This window comes from Barbus barbus, assembly GCF_936440315.1.
Source record: "Barbus barbus genome assembly, chromosome: 49".
NCBI lineage: Eukaryota > Metazoa > Chordata > Actinopteri > Cypriniformes > Cyprinidae > Barbus > Barbus barbus.
This window is the reverse complement of record NC_136727.1, coordinates 12644243-12658734: the sequence shown is the minus strand read 5'-3', so window position 1 is coordinate 12658734 and position 14492 is coordinate 12644243. Positions and strand designations below refer to the sequence as shown.

The 14492-nt window shown below is 35.4% G+C and overlaps 1 protein-coding gene across 4 annotated transcripts in view; it reads left to right on the top strand.

Moving 5' to 3' along the window:
- Nucleotides 1-14492, top strand: part of LOC306867794 (TLE family member 5-like) — a 29909-nt gene that overhangs the window by 8018 nt on the left and 7399 nt on the right. For all 4 annotated transcript variants that reach the window (XR_013784055.1, XR_013784056.1, XM_079413677.1 and 1 more), the window contains exons 2-4: nucleotides 4178-4266; nucleotides 6888-6951; nucleotides 11890-11934. Coding sequence is in view for 2 of the 4 variants with exons in the window: in XM_079413677.1 (XP_079269803.1) it covers nucleotides 4178-4266; nucleotides 6888-6951; nucleotides 11890-11934 (198 nt within the window). In the remaining 2 variants the exon portion in view is untranslated. The remainder of the gene's footprint in view (nucleotides 1-4177; nucleotides 4267-6887; nucleotides 6952-11889; nucleotides 11935-14492) is intronic.

The following is a 14492-nucleotide window of genomic DNA, read 5'->3' as shown; positions in this document are numbered from 1 at the left end:
TTTGCAATAACCGAGGCTGGGCGAAAAGATAATCATCAAAATCAACTTCCTTTCCCAAACGTGATTAGCCACCACTATTATTTTGCAGGGTGGCTTCCGGTTCACCAGCCCTCATGATGCTTCTGCCACTGTGAAGAAACACAATACTTTAAGTCTAATGTGGATTCAGGTTTAAAGTAAAGGTTTGTTAATGCATGTTCTTGTTAAATCATCAAGTTTTTACATTAAGTCATGTCAGTGCAACAAAATGTTTTGTTGCCATACATTTTTGGTCACTTGGCGCCATTTTCTCTGGATCCAATTTTAACAAAATTCAGCACAGAAATCTGTTACAAACCACTGTCAGAATCCCAAATGATGCTTAAGTGAGTCAAACCTTATATAAACCTGAGAGCCTAACATTTTAAACAATTTAGTTTTTGTTTGGGTTTGGTTTGGTTTTATTTTTGTAATTTTTGTTTGTTTTGGTCTAGTTTGTTTTGTAATTGTTTGTTTGGTCTGGGGCCTGTTTCATAAAACAAGTTTACCAAATAAGCCAGGCTTATTTCAGTTAGTCTGACTTATGGGTGGGTGATATGGAAAAAATATTATATTGTTTTTATGGGGTTGTTTTTTATAGTTTGGATTTTTTTCAGTGCATTAAAAGTATGGCATTTGTATTATCAAGAAGTAAATGCATAGTTGTTGTTTTTTATTAAAATCCATATTTACATGACTGTATGGTTAGTAACACCATATATAGGACTTCAGTCTGGAACCCTGTTGAATCAAATAATTAATAAGAAATAGAGGTTCAAGCTGAGTCCATTGCATTGTTGGATACAGTATTTTGCACAGCATGCACTGTTGTGTACTGCACATTTAAGCTAATCCATAATAGTCCATTGGGTATTCTGTTTGGATAGTGTGCATAGTATACTGCAGAAATAGAGTAATAGTATGTTGTTCCAAACATAGCATCAGATACAGGAAAACTGGGGCTGAGGATTTGCTATAGTGATCCTAGTGCCTCTTGGTTTGCTGGCATTTGACCGAACCACATTCACTGTAATTCAAGTGTAAAGACACTCTTCTCCTCTTCAGATAACTACATCTGGGCTTTTGTATGTAATCCCTTGGGATGGGGGAAAAAACTGCCAACATTAGAGTCAAAAGAATTTTCTAGAACATTTCTTTTTCTGTTAAACGCTGGGGTGGGAGGCACAACTGTAAATTACGGGAATGATGAATCCCATTTAGCCACAGAAGACTCACAATTTGCCCACCAGCGTATAAAGCCTTTTAATGGTTTAATTGCATCTCAAAGGAGGAGCGCACAGAAGCAGAGTCAAATTAGGGATTGTCCCATATTTTGGTTATTGTGCTGCATGAGTGCGCCTGGGTTTTCTTTTTTTTAAGTGAATATGGGATTTGCTCTAAAGCTTAAAATCATTAGACTAAGCTTCGCAACCTTGAAGGTTTCAGTCACTTTATTAAGGCTGGTGTAGCTCGGTGATTAAATATTTGGCCTGGTAACCAAAAGGTTGCAGGTTTGAATCCAATAAAGCGAACCTTTCGCTCAGTTGGTAGAGAAGAGCAATGAGTCACTTTTAAAGAAAGACAGTTCAGTCAGCTGCTATTTTTGCAATATTTCCGAGAAGCTATTTTTAGTTATACTAGTACAGCTCATATCTATTTGAATGGGAAACAGACTGAAATCTCCTGTGTGAAATGTTATGTTTCAATAACGTATTTCAAATTGGCAATAAAATCTGACAGCAATGGTATAATAAGCTGTGATTCTTTAGCTCACCCCCCCCCCCCCAAATTCGTAATTTTATTTGAATGCTAATGTTCAAACTTAAGACATTTTGTTCATTTACTAGTGTAATTGACAGTTCGTAAAGAGCTTGATTGACGGGTGATCTGACCAATCATAATACCAAGTCCGCCATCTTGCCCGACAAACAAATCAGACAGGAGAGTAGATTAACTTTGGTGGACTTGAACTTCAAAAATTGTGTATTGACATCTTGAAATAAAATACGCATTGTTCATTCGTGTTTATTTTGTGCTTTAAGTAAATATAAAAAGATGATTGGTTCACATGCCGCTTGAACTGAGGAAATACAACGATCTGTCACGACACATTAAAGAGCCACAAAACGCAATTTATTGATTGAATTTCTTAAAAGAAAACAAAAACAGATTGCTTTATTTCCTCGGTTCAAGCGGCATGCAAACTGATCGTCTTTTCACTATCTTTCAAGTTTAATTCCACCGAAGTTAATCTACTCTCCTGTCTGATTTGTTTCTCAGACAAGATGACGGATTCAGCGTTATTATTAGTCAGATCGCCTGTCAATCAAGCTCTTTGTGAATGGTCAATTCTGCTCACTATTAACTTCTTTAGGACCCATAAGTACATGTGTAAATTGGTAATTCAGCACACTTGTATTAATGTATTAATAACAGTTTTAAAGTGCTCTCTTTGTTTAGCAAACAGCTAACAGTGTTCAGTGCCTTCTTAAACAGTCCAGATGATGTTGCAGTGTAGCAAGCAGGTCAACATGGCCGCAATTGAAAGCAAGTATTGTGTGTACGTAACACCCCGTCGCCAGACGCTCCACCAAGAGCCGTCGATTCAGAAACATTCCCAATCGGCCCTGTTCTCCAGCAGTCCCTAAGGAAACCGTATCTCCCATAGCCACACAGAGATGTGAGGGCTACTGTTAGCGGCGTCTGAAAAAGATTGACTGTTTGGGCACTAAGTGCTCGCTGTTGACACAAGCCTCTCTTTCATATGCAACAGAGCGCTCGGGCTAAGTACACAGTTTGTGTTAAAGGTTGGTCAGCTCGTACCGAGAATTTCATCTGCCGAGCTCTCACCCGCAGAGTGGCTCAGGATTTTTGAAACGGAAAAACTCGAACACTCGAAAGGAGTCAAGAACAGGTTGGCAATTTGGAAAATAACATGATGAATCAACTGCTCGATTGTTCAGAAGAGATCAGAGCACCCAATAAAAAAAACAACTAAGTCCTGCATACTGATGGATGACAAGTGTCCGAATTTGTGTCTGTTTTGTACGTCTCTTGTTGTCTTTGCTTCTCTTTATTGATGGGACTATATAGGGTCAAACACGAAAACCTAATATATTATTATTATTATTAACAAAACAGCATGATTATACAAACTATGGAAAAAAATTTTGATTTATATAAAATAAATGTTAACAAACTTTTTTTCAGCAAGTTGCCAGTAAATAAAAGTAAAACTGAAATGAAAATGAATAAAAAACTATATAGACATATTAAAAAATAAATAAATAAAACTGACAAAGTACTCAACAGAAATTGCTAAAACTTTAAATAAAACTAAAATGGAAAATTAAAATATTAAACTTAATTCAAAATATTAATACAAAGTATAATATTGTCTAATTTATACAAAAAAAAGCTATACTTAAAAAAAAAAAAAATTGCTAAAAATGTTTTCTTATAAGATTATGCTCTTTAATGTGGTCTATACCAAAACTTGACATTTTTTTTAAATGGAGACCCAGAAAACGCAAGTTAATTCTACTGTCAAAATGACCAAAATGTACATTTTTAGTGTTAATTTTCAGTAGACAGAATCAGAAACATTGGCAATAGCAGAGATCTTCCTGGGTTTCCTTTTTTTCCCCAGCATTACTAGAATTACATTGAAAGCTGGAAGGCCTGCATTCATCAAAATTTGAGTATGGCAGTTGCTTATTGGGAAAACTGCCAACATATCACCAACTCTAGGAAAAATCCACCCTGAAAAGCGCAAAACAGTTCTAATAACATCTGAATTTTCCCTACAGGTGTGGCCCCCACACTAGGGAAATAAGCTCACCTGCAAGCAGAATACATGTAATTCAAAAACCTTGGGTGGTGTCGTGCTCCAGACATGACAGACGCCTTCTAAATTATGAGTTTTGAATGTCGCAGTAAGCCTTCGAGATTTCATTTGCTGCTTTTTATTCAGTACACTTAAATTCACTCTTGATTACAAAATTCCCTGTGTTTAGAAAGCCGCATCTGTTTTGGACTGATTTTTCTGGTCTTGGCAGTGAAACGGCAGCGCTGGTCCATCCCCCGAATGCCCAGCTGATGCTGCGAGACACGTTTTCTGAATAATGCGATTGACCGCCGTAAATTGCTTTCGTTCCAGGCTTCATCGCAGCAGCTGAAGTTCACTACGTCAGATTCGTGCGACCGCATCAAGGATGAGTTCCAGTTCCTTCAAGCACAATACCACAGGTACACACACACACACACACACACACACATTTTCAGTACTTTAAAGCAATAGTTCACTTAAAATGACAGTCTGTCATCATTTATTCACCCTCATTGTTTCAAACTTGATGTTTTTTTTCGTTGGCAGTGTTATTTTAGTATTGTTTATATACTGTTATGGTATTTATTAATATATTACATTAGCTTTTGTTTTTATATTTTCAGCTTTTGTTTTAATTGTAGTTTGGTTTATTAATTTTTATGTGCTTTTGTCAGATTTTTTTTTCTGTTTGGCTTAAATTTATTTTAATTCAAGTTTTAGTTGAAGTATTTTTAGAATTTTGACTTAAATGTAAAAAAATATATAAGATTTGCTTTTAAAAACTGAAATTGTAAGTTTTTCATCTAATATTTATTTAATTTACCGAAATGTTTAAAGTTTTGCTTAACAACAATAACAGTGCTCTGTGGAACACAAAAGGTGATTCAGTGAGTGAGTTAGATGAGAATTGAGTTACTTCTCCGATTCAGTGAGTTCATTCTGTGAAGGAATCACCAGATTAATTCTAACCCATAACTCACGAGTCTTTTTGTGTGATTCAATAAAACTCATGTGACTATAGTAGAAAAGAGCAACCAGAAAGTTACACATCTGAAAATAATGACTCGTGATTTAGTAAGTCAAATTGTTAATCTGAATCATCAGATTGATTCAGACTCGTGAGTCTTCTTGTGCGATCCATTAAAAGAAGAGTCATGTGCTCTTGAATCAGACTACACTATAAAAGAGCAACCAGCACATTATCAAACATTTTAATTTTGTGTTCCACAGAAGAAAGACAGCCGTATGAGTTCAGAACCACATTTATTTTCGAACCGTTTCTTTAAGGAGGTCCTCTACAAACCAGTGTGACTAAACTCACTATTAGCAGGTTTTTCTTTTCTAACAAGCTTCCCCTAGTGCCTCATTCCCTTGCCAGTTAACACGGAGCAGCTACTGTGATCTGATCCGTCTGATGCCTTGACTCCTGTAGACGGAGACGGAAGACTCTTTTAAAGAAACAAAGATGCTGCTACTGTCCCGTCTTTAATGCAACATGTCTTTCGCTCCCTATTTCCATGACAACGAGCAAACCCTCATTTAACCCTGGTTCACAGAATAGGCCCTACGTTTTTCTGTGTGTGTATTCAGAGCATGGATTCGCCACCATTGACTTCAATTGAGATTCAAAAGGCAAGGGCTTTTTTTGGTGCTGCGTGCAGCCTTTTAAAGGAAATGTACTGCAGGCGGTCCCCAGAGCCTCGCCGAGGTGTCGCTCCCTTCTACAAATGCATAAATAGATCAGGGAATACATAAATCGAAATAAGGATGACAGCAGGAGCGATTTGGAGGCGGAAAGAAGCGGCAATAAAACTCCATCAATGTGTCATCATTTTTTTTTTTTTTTGGCGTCTTTTTTTTTTTTTTTTTATGAGAGCATCTTTGGAACCTTCAGGAGGCCTCGGCCAATCAGTGGCTGGCATGGCCAATCACAGGTAGCCTGGCAGCAGGGAAGGATGGTCACCATGGCAACCCCCAATATATGTTACACAGTCATAACAGTCCGTTTTTTTTGGGATAAGTGGAAGCAGCAGACTGGAGAGGTATGAAGAGACAGAATGCTTGTCATATGGCGACAAAACAAAAACCTCTAGTATATCGTGGCATTTTTTTTAATTAATTTTTTTAATATAGATCAGATACTTTGTCTTGGATTGTTTTCACTGGACGTTTTCCCATCCGACGCTCTTTTCCTTTTTGGATTTTCCAACATACTGAAAAAGCATAATCAAGTAGTTTTTTTTCTTTGGGGAAAAAAGAGATAATGTGGCTTGAAAGGCTAGTGGTTTGCACTCATGCTGAAGGCATGATTAGCTGTGGTGCTCATATGGGAAATTCTGGTTCGATTCCAGTCGGCGTCGTATGAAAATCCAGTCCTGACACTTTCTCTTAAATATAATAATATATGTGTGTGTGTGTGTGTGTATGTGTATATATATATATATATGCATGTTATTTTGTTACAATTGATCAGTTCTTAAATGTGGCTGATTTAGTACAGTACTTTTACTTTTTAATACTCGAATACAATTTCAAGTTGTACTTTTACTTGGAACGAATATTTTACTCAAGTGTATTTTTTGAGTGCTTTTTACACCCCTGTTGATTTATTACAAAATTAATCGACAGATTAAATGTTCCGTAAGCGTTTTCTGCCATCTTGCTAAGGTCCACCACTTTACTTTCTTCAAACTGTGCCGCCCGAAATCATCACAAAAAAAACAAAACATGCAAAATGATAGATGGCCAGATGGTTTTTTTGATTGGCTAATTACTCGATTGGCTAAAAATCAGTGTCCCTTATTTGCTGTTTTCAGAGCCTATAGATCTGAAACAATCAAATAAATTTTTGTATGGTTTTCCTAAAATAAACAGTTTATTAACATTAAATTCCTCTCCCTATTTACTGAATAGAATGTGAAGAAACCCAAAATCTTAAAAAAATGTCTGAAGCATTCTGAACTCTTTGGCCTTTGTTGCATAATGCATTTCTAGTGTCTACATTTTTTTTCGTTGACCAGTCTTTCTTTTCTCTCTCCAGTCTGAAGCTCGAATGTGACAAGCTGGCCAGTGAGAAGTCAGAAATGCAACGTCATTATATCATGGTAAGTCTGCACAAAACACGCTCTCCTCCAGAGGGACGTGCCTTAGGCTAGATGTGCCGGAACATATTCACATCCGCAAGAAACTAACCTAGCCCTTACCTGTCTGATTCCATTGTGTCTTATTCTCTGTCTGCCTCTGCACTGTCTTTTCTGCTGCTCTATTACCATTCTGTACCTCCTGTCCACCCAGAGGCATCATGCACCTGTTTTTTTAAGGGGACAACATTGGCGTAGCTGGGCTCACTTGGTACTCTAGTGACTTAAAGTTATATTTTCTTTACTTACCCGTTTGTTTATTTATTTAATTAAAATTTGGTGGTCCTTTTATATATTTTATTACTATATATAGTATATTTGCTTATTTACAAACAACTTTGTGGTTCTTATTATGCCTGTATTTGTTTTAAAAAAAAATTCTCCAGTTTAGTATTATATTATATTAGGCGCTTTCTCACCGTGTAGTTTTAGGAACTAGCCAGCAGGGTTGTTCCTAGAGAACCAATTTCTCCCTCGGGCCGTTTTCCTGGTTGCATTCGCACCGACAGCATTTACAAACCAACAACCAGTGAATGGAGGACGCTGTGTTCGGAGTTGTTTTTTTTGTATGTGTGTTGTGCCGTGTCGTGGGTTTCATGATAACGGAGAAGGAATGTAAACGCACAATTTATGCAATTGAAAGAGTGTGAAAATCTGACTAAATCTCCTTGTAGTGTTATCATCGAGACTGAGAAAAGAACAAAATGCTGCAGACAACAGGTAAATGCTGTTATCGATGTTTTCCATGTTCGTGGAGTAAATATTTTTACACTGCTTTTTAAATATGCGGGGTAGCCGGTGTTTCGTATTTCTGAGGTCAATCAGCGTACACTGCTTCACTGATAGTTCCTATAGAACTGTTTTAGACCTTACTCTGAAGTAGGAGCTAAATTAGTTCCCCCAAATGGATCTCCGAGAACGAAATACATTCCTAGTTCCTGCGGTGCGAACATACCAAAAAGTGGGAACTTCCGACAGTAGTTCTAGGAACTAGGACTGTTAAAAAAAAATAATAATTTTGAATATTCGTAGAATTTAAAATAAAATCCACATTCGAATGCAAAAACGCTGCATTCGAATTTAGATGTGTGTCAGGCAGCCTTATATGTGGCACACAAGATGCGATGACGATGTAGGTGTCTTTGCATTTGAATGCTTTTTTTTTGTCAATTTAATGCCATATATATTTGCAAGAGAATTGAAGCATTGTGAAAGAAAATAGTTTTTCAAACGAAAATGAAAGTATTGAGAAAATTTAAATATGCTTTTTGTAAACAAAAATAAAGAATTGCAAAATATAAATGAAGCAAAACTAAACCAAAAAGACTCAAGCTTCGTTTTTTAAATCTTCCAGTGACAGTCATTTCTTAATTTATGCCAGGAGTTTTGTAAATGAAAAACGAAGTTGAGATCGATTATGATGCTTGAGTCTTAGACCTTTTTAATTATGTATAGTTTATGAAGTTAATTGCTTTTTTTGCATTAGTTCAGAGTTACTGCTAGTTTTAATGTAAACAGCGCTGTGCGCTGGCGTCCTCCCACAGGTTAAGAGATTTTATACAAGCACTATTAATACACATTTAGGTAGGCTAACCAAATGAAACAATACACATGTTAATGCTATAAAAGTGTGCACATTGAGAGAATTTAACAGCAGATGTTCATATTAACAACTTCTTTAACTTGAGCAAACACTGCTAATACACATACATTTGTTAATAAAGTTAATAAAATGAAAAATGCATGTTTTAAAGCTAGTGAATAAAAGGAAACGATCCACCCGCATGCCTCTGCTCAGTGACTGGATCAGTTGTGATCTGCGTCTCAGGCCGATGACGTCACTTCCAGGGAAGCATGCACAGGCCTGTTGTACACGCCCCCCCCCCCCCCCCCCCCCCAATACTTTCATTTTCATTTGCAAACCTTAATTTTCTTTTGCGATGCTTCAATTCTCTTGCAAATATATATGGCATTAAATTGATTCCATACTATCCAGTTGAACCCACTGGATGCGGCGCTGCTCATTCTAAATATTGTGGAAAAAGAGAACATCAATGTGGAGATGTTGTTGTTTAGGGCTGTTAAATTGGCTGTAAAACTAAATTAGAGTTTTGTACTAAAATATTATCGATATTCGAATTTAAAAGGCATCATTTCTGTTAGGGGAAAAAAGCTTTTGGCTTCTCTCCAGAGGCCACAAGAGGGCGCATCAAGCAAAATATTACCTGCACGTTTCTTCAAAGCAATAAAAAAACAAGACAACCTTTGAAAAATGTGCATAATGTTTCTAAACTATATATATAATTAATTACGTTGCTTAAACAATTAGAAACAACAAGCATCGTGTAAGTATGTATAGTTTAATACTAAGCACCGAAAACCAATCACAAAGTGTAGCCTACATTTTTCATTTAAAAACATGAGATGCAGTGGGATGCAGAAAAACCGCCATAAAGTCTTGAGACATGTTTTTTAAAAGTTGAACTTAACATGGCTACATAATTTTACATGGCTTTCTAAACATGCGGCTCTCTTGTGCGAGACGCGAGTGCAACGGTGATAGATGTCCCTATAGAAAATGTGATAATTGCGCTCTGTGTGAACGGCTTGGTTCCAGTTTTGAGCCCTAACAGAAATTATGCCTTTTAAATTCAAATCTAATTTGAATATTGATAATATTTTAGTACAAAATTTTTATTTAGTTTTTCAGCCAATTTGACAGCCCTACTAGGAACTATTAAAAGGTTCCTCTGGTGCGAAAGCCCCTATTATCTTATATTTAGTGCTGTCAAACGATTACTTGCATACACATAAATATACACAGTACACACACATATTATGTGTACAAAAACTTCTATTCTGGATGCTATTAATTGTACTGATGTCATTTCCCAATATGTTTCTTAAATTGTAATTTTTTCACTAACCTTATTAAATGTCATCTCTCACATTAAATTCTTACATTGTTTCAGTTAATTCAGTTAGAATAATAAGAAACTGTAGAGCTGTTACCATCAAATCAGTATCAACAAACTCCATCTTTCCACTGCAGGAAACACAGAAGCTGCATCTGAAGTGGCATTAGATGTATTTACACAGACTGTTTGATGAAGCTGAGGTGCCATAAATGCATTTACACTGCAAAATGTAATGCATGAAGAATTTTATAAAATTAATGTTTAAAAAAAAATAAAGAAAAATGCAATGATAGTTTACAATTTGAATGAGTGAGTCATTTAGTCCTTCATTCAACAGATTTGTTCAAACGGCTGATTCATTCAGAATCGAAGCAAGTGACTACTGTCTTATGAATGGGTTACTGAATCATTGACTCACTTTATTTGTTCAAAAACGTGGATTCATTCAGTAACGAAACACCGCTGTGTTGCTCGGAGACACAAAACAGTTCTGCTGTGTCTTTGATTGGAACTACTTTTTTGCAAAATTGTGCAAAGTCAATATTGTTTCTAAAATGTAAGTCACTTAATTTTAACTTGTTTATTGAACTATTATTGTCTAAAATCGCATTGCAATCTTGTGAAACATTTTGGTAATGTAATGTTGCGTTACCTAAATCATATATTATAAATATTGTTTTTTTTACTACCGCAGTATGCATCTATAACTTTCATTTGTTGATTTCTGCACGAGTCTCACACTCTCTCAGGCTGCGCAAGCCTCATCTGGCATGACATAAATACATTATTAGTCGCCATAAGTGTGATGTAAAAAAAGATCGGCTCGGAATCGGCAGACTGACCGGCCGGACACCGGCTAATTCTGGTCCCTGGGCGGTCGATCAGTCAGTGCATCTCTTCTTATTATATATGTATTTTTATGTAATTTTTATTTATTTATTTATAAACAACTTAGTAGTATATGTATATGTATATATATATATATATATATATATATATATATATATATATATATATATATATATATATATATATATATATATATATATATATATATATATATATATTGTTATATTTTTATTTACTTATTTATTTTTATTTTTTCATCTTAGCAGTTCTTATCTATTATATATCTATTATATTATTAATAATATTATCTTATAATATAATTTTGTTGATTAGTTTACTTCAAGAAATATTTCACTTCAGTAAATGTTTCAGTAAATATTTTAGTTTCAGTAACTGCGTAACTTTTTTCTAGATTGCAAGTACATTTCTTTTAAGAAGCTTCATTCAAAATGAATTTGCCTCAAAAATCTATCAGTTTAAATTTGGCCATGATGCTTCTGGCTCCTTCTTGTATGATTTGACTTCCTTTACTCCCTTGTCGTCCACCCCCATCTCTTCCTTTTCCACCTTGTCTGCCATTCTTTCTTTTGTCTGTATACTCTGCTCTCTCTTCTCCTCCATCCCCCCGATGATACTCCCTCCCCTCCTCTCTAACCTCGTTGTCTCCGGCCCGGGCCTCGTGTTGCTGTCTGATATTCCGCCTCTAATTGATCCGTCGAGCGGCTTAATCTCATTTAATCTGTGCGGCGTTGCTCTCACGCGTATCAGCCAGAGCGCCCTCCCTCCCTCTAATAGCCTATCGGGTTCCCCCGCTCTGTCCGCACCCGCTGGAAGATGGGGAGGGTGGGCGTCCGCTTTGCGTGGGTGGTAATTGCTTTAGGGACCTACTGCTGCTTGGCAGAGCCGACCCTGATCCAACTCTGGCTCCATCACTGATGCTCTCTGCTCTTGTTTAGCGGCCGAGGTTGTGTTGCGCTGCGCGTAGACGTGTGGATGATGAGCGAGGCTAACACTTTAGCACGTACTACGCACCAGTACGCCCGCACATGTTACGCTGAGCTCCTAGATGTTCAGTTCTGTGTATTAGAGCTGTAATGCAGCGTGTTCATGTCTGACTTGCTTTATTTTTTTGCAGTACTATGAGATGTCCTATGGGCTGAACATTGAAATGCACAAGCAGGTGAGTTTGTCTAATCTAACGAATTACACACATCCCCGAGAGGCAGTTTACACGCTCAGATTCTGATCTTCATCACTTTTGCTCAATGTTATTGAATTCTGGTGTTTCAGTTGAGACTGGCTATTCACAGAAGTGTCAGTTGGGTACCAAACTATGCCTTAATAATTCATGAACATTGGTTTATTCATGGCTAGCTTTTTGACTACACTTTCTAGGCCATGATAGCTGGGATATTTGATTGACTGGTGTGTGTGTGTGTGTGTATGTGTGTGTATATATATATATATATATATATATATATATATATATATATATATATATATATATATATATATATATATATATATATATATATATATATATATATACACATTTGTACATATACAGGGCAGCTCACTTCTGAACATGCAAAATGTACATTTATTATTAGATTTGTTTGCCTCTCTGTGCCCACATACTGTATTTTGATGCAGATAAATTCTCAATAAGACTGTTTTCATTGGTATTTTTACAGTTTCTTTTGTCAGACAACAGAATGAATATGAAATAGTGACTGAAATGTGACCCATTAAGACTAGGCTACATAACCAGCTCCCTTCCAAGATGTTAATCTGCACAAAAATCCTGATAATCGAGCCATCGTCTGATGAAATCAATATCTGTGCTGTGATTTTGGCTATACTTGCATGTAAAATTAGAGAAGCAACATAATATCTGTGTTTAACTGAAAGCGCTGCTCCTCTCTGTCGCTCGCTGAACAGAGCAGACGCACAGAGAGAGATGTGTGAGAGAGAGAGATGTGTGCGCGCGCTGGGACAGCAAGACCTTGCATTTAACAATTAAATAAGACTTAACAATAATAATAATGTGTATGAATCTGGAACAGAAGATTTATGTACAGATTTGTGCATTATTTTCTCTCTCTCTCTCTCTATATATATATATATATATATATATATATATACAGCTATATAGAAAATATGCATATGTATTTACAACATAGTACTTGAGAGAGAGGCAATAATTAGAGATGGAGAATGAATTACAGGCATAAATTACAGAACACAGGTAATAACTCCTAATAATAAGGTAATAATATTAGTGCTGTTGAATAATTAGTCATGATTAATCACATCCAAAATAAAGTTTTTTGTTTACATTTATGTATTTGTACTGTGCAGTTTATGTATATATAAATACATACAGTATATATTTTGAAAATATTTACGTTTATACATTTATATATTCATATTCTTATTTTATATTATAAATAAATATATTTAATATATAAACATAAAATTTTTCTTAAATATAAACATGCAAGTGTGTGTGTATATGTGTGTATGTATATGTATACACACACACACACACACAGTTAAATTGAAGTTCATAGGAAGTAACCTTTTTTTCACCTGTTTTGGCTTTTTGCTTGCCATATCACTTATAATTTTTAAGTAAATAAATACAAATAAAAACATTTATTGTATTAATTGTTAGCAAAATATTTGTGCATATACACTTATTTATTTGTTCATTTATTTATTTGTGTGTATATAAAACACAACACACACACACACACACACACACACACACATATATATATTCATATATTCATATTCATCAAAGAATCTTGGAAACAATATAGTATGATGTCCTATATATCTTTAATCAGTAATGATGTGTTAAAATGATTCAGAAGCTTTACTAAATAATTTTCTTTAAATAATTAAAAACTACTAAATAAATAAAAAACAAACTCAAAATCTTTACTAAACAAAATATGCTATTTTTTTTTTTAAATAAACAGTTCTTCTGACATTTTTTTTTCTGTACATCAAAGAATCCATAAAAACATTTTTATCATGGTTTCCACAAAAATTATTAATAACAAATGTTTCTTGAGCAGCAAATCAGCATATTAGAATGATTTCTGAAGGATCACGTGACAAAGACTGGAGTAATGATGCTGAAAATTCAGCTTCATCACAGGAATAAATTATATTATAACAGTAAAATATTATATCATAATATTACTGTTCTCAATATTACTGTATAATGTGTGTGCTCTATACACACACGTTATATATATATATATAACATATATTATAAAGAGAACAGAGTATATAGTAGAAATACAAATGTATAAATATGGCATTTATATATAAACATAAATAAGTATATTTTAACGATTGAAATTGCTTCATTTTCCACAAAATGTGGAATGCTCCTTATGACCGTGTAATGTCTATAGTGTGATCTGTATACGGCAGACAGTTAGTTAGACTGACAGACTGCACGTGGAAATCTAGGCACGCACCATTGCCGCTGCTGCAGCCAGTCTCACGAGCACAATTCATCAGTCTCTGCCCCCTTATGTGACACAGGTGAAATATGTTTTTAAAAAGTCAGCCAGGCACGGTAGAGTGTGTGCGAGACAGAAATACAGGGCATGAATGTGTTTGGTATGCAGTCATTTTTCTCTCTCTCTCTCTCTCTCTCTCTCTCTCTCTCTCTCTCTCTCTCTCTCTCTCTCTCACATGCTGTATGAAGTGTCAGCA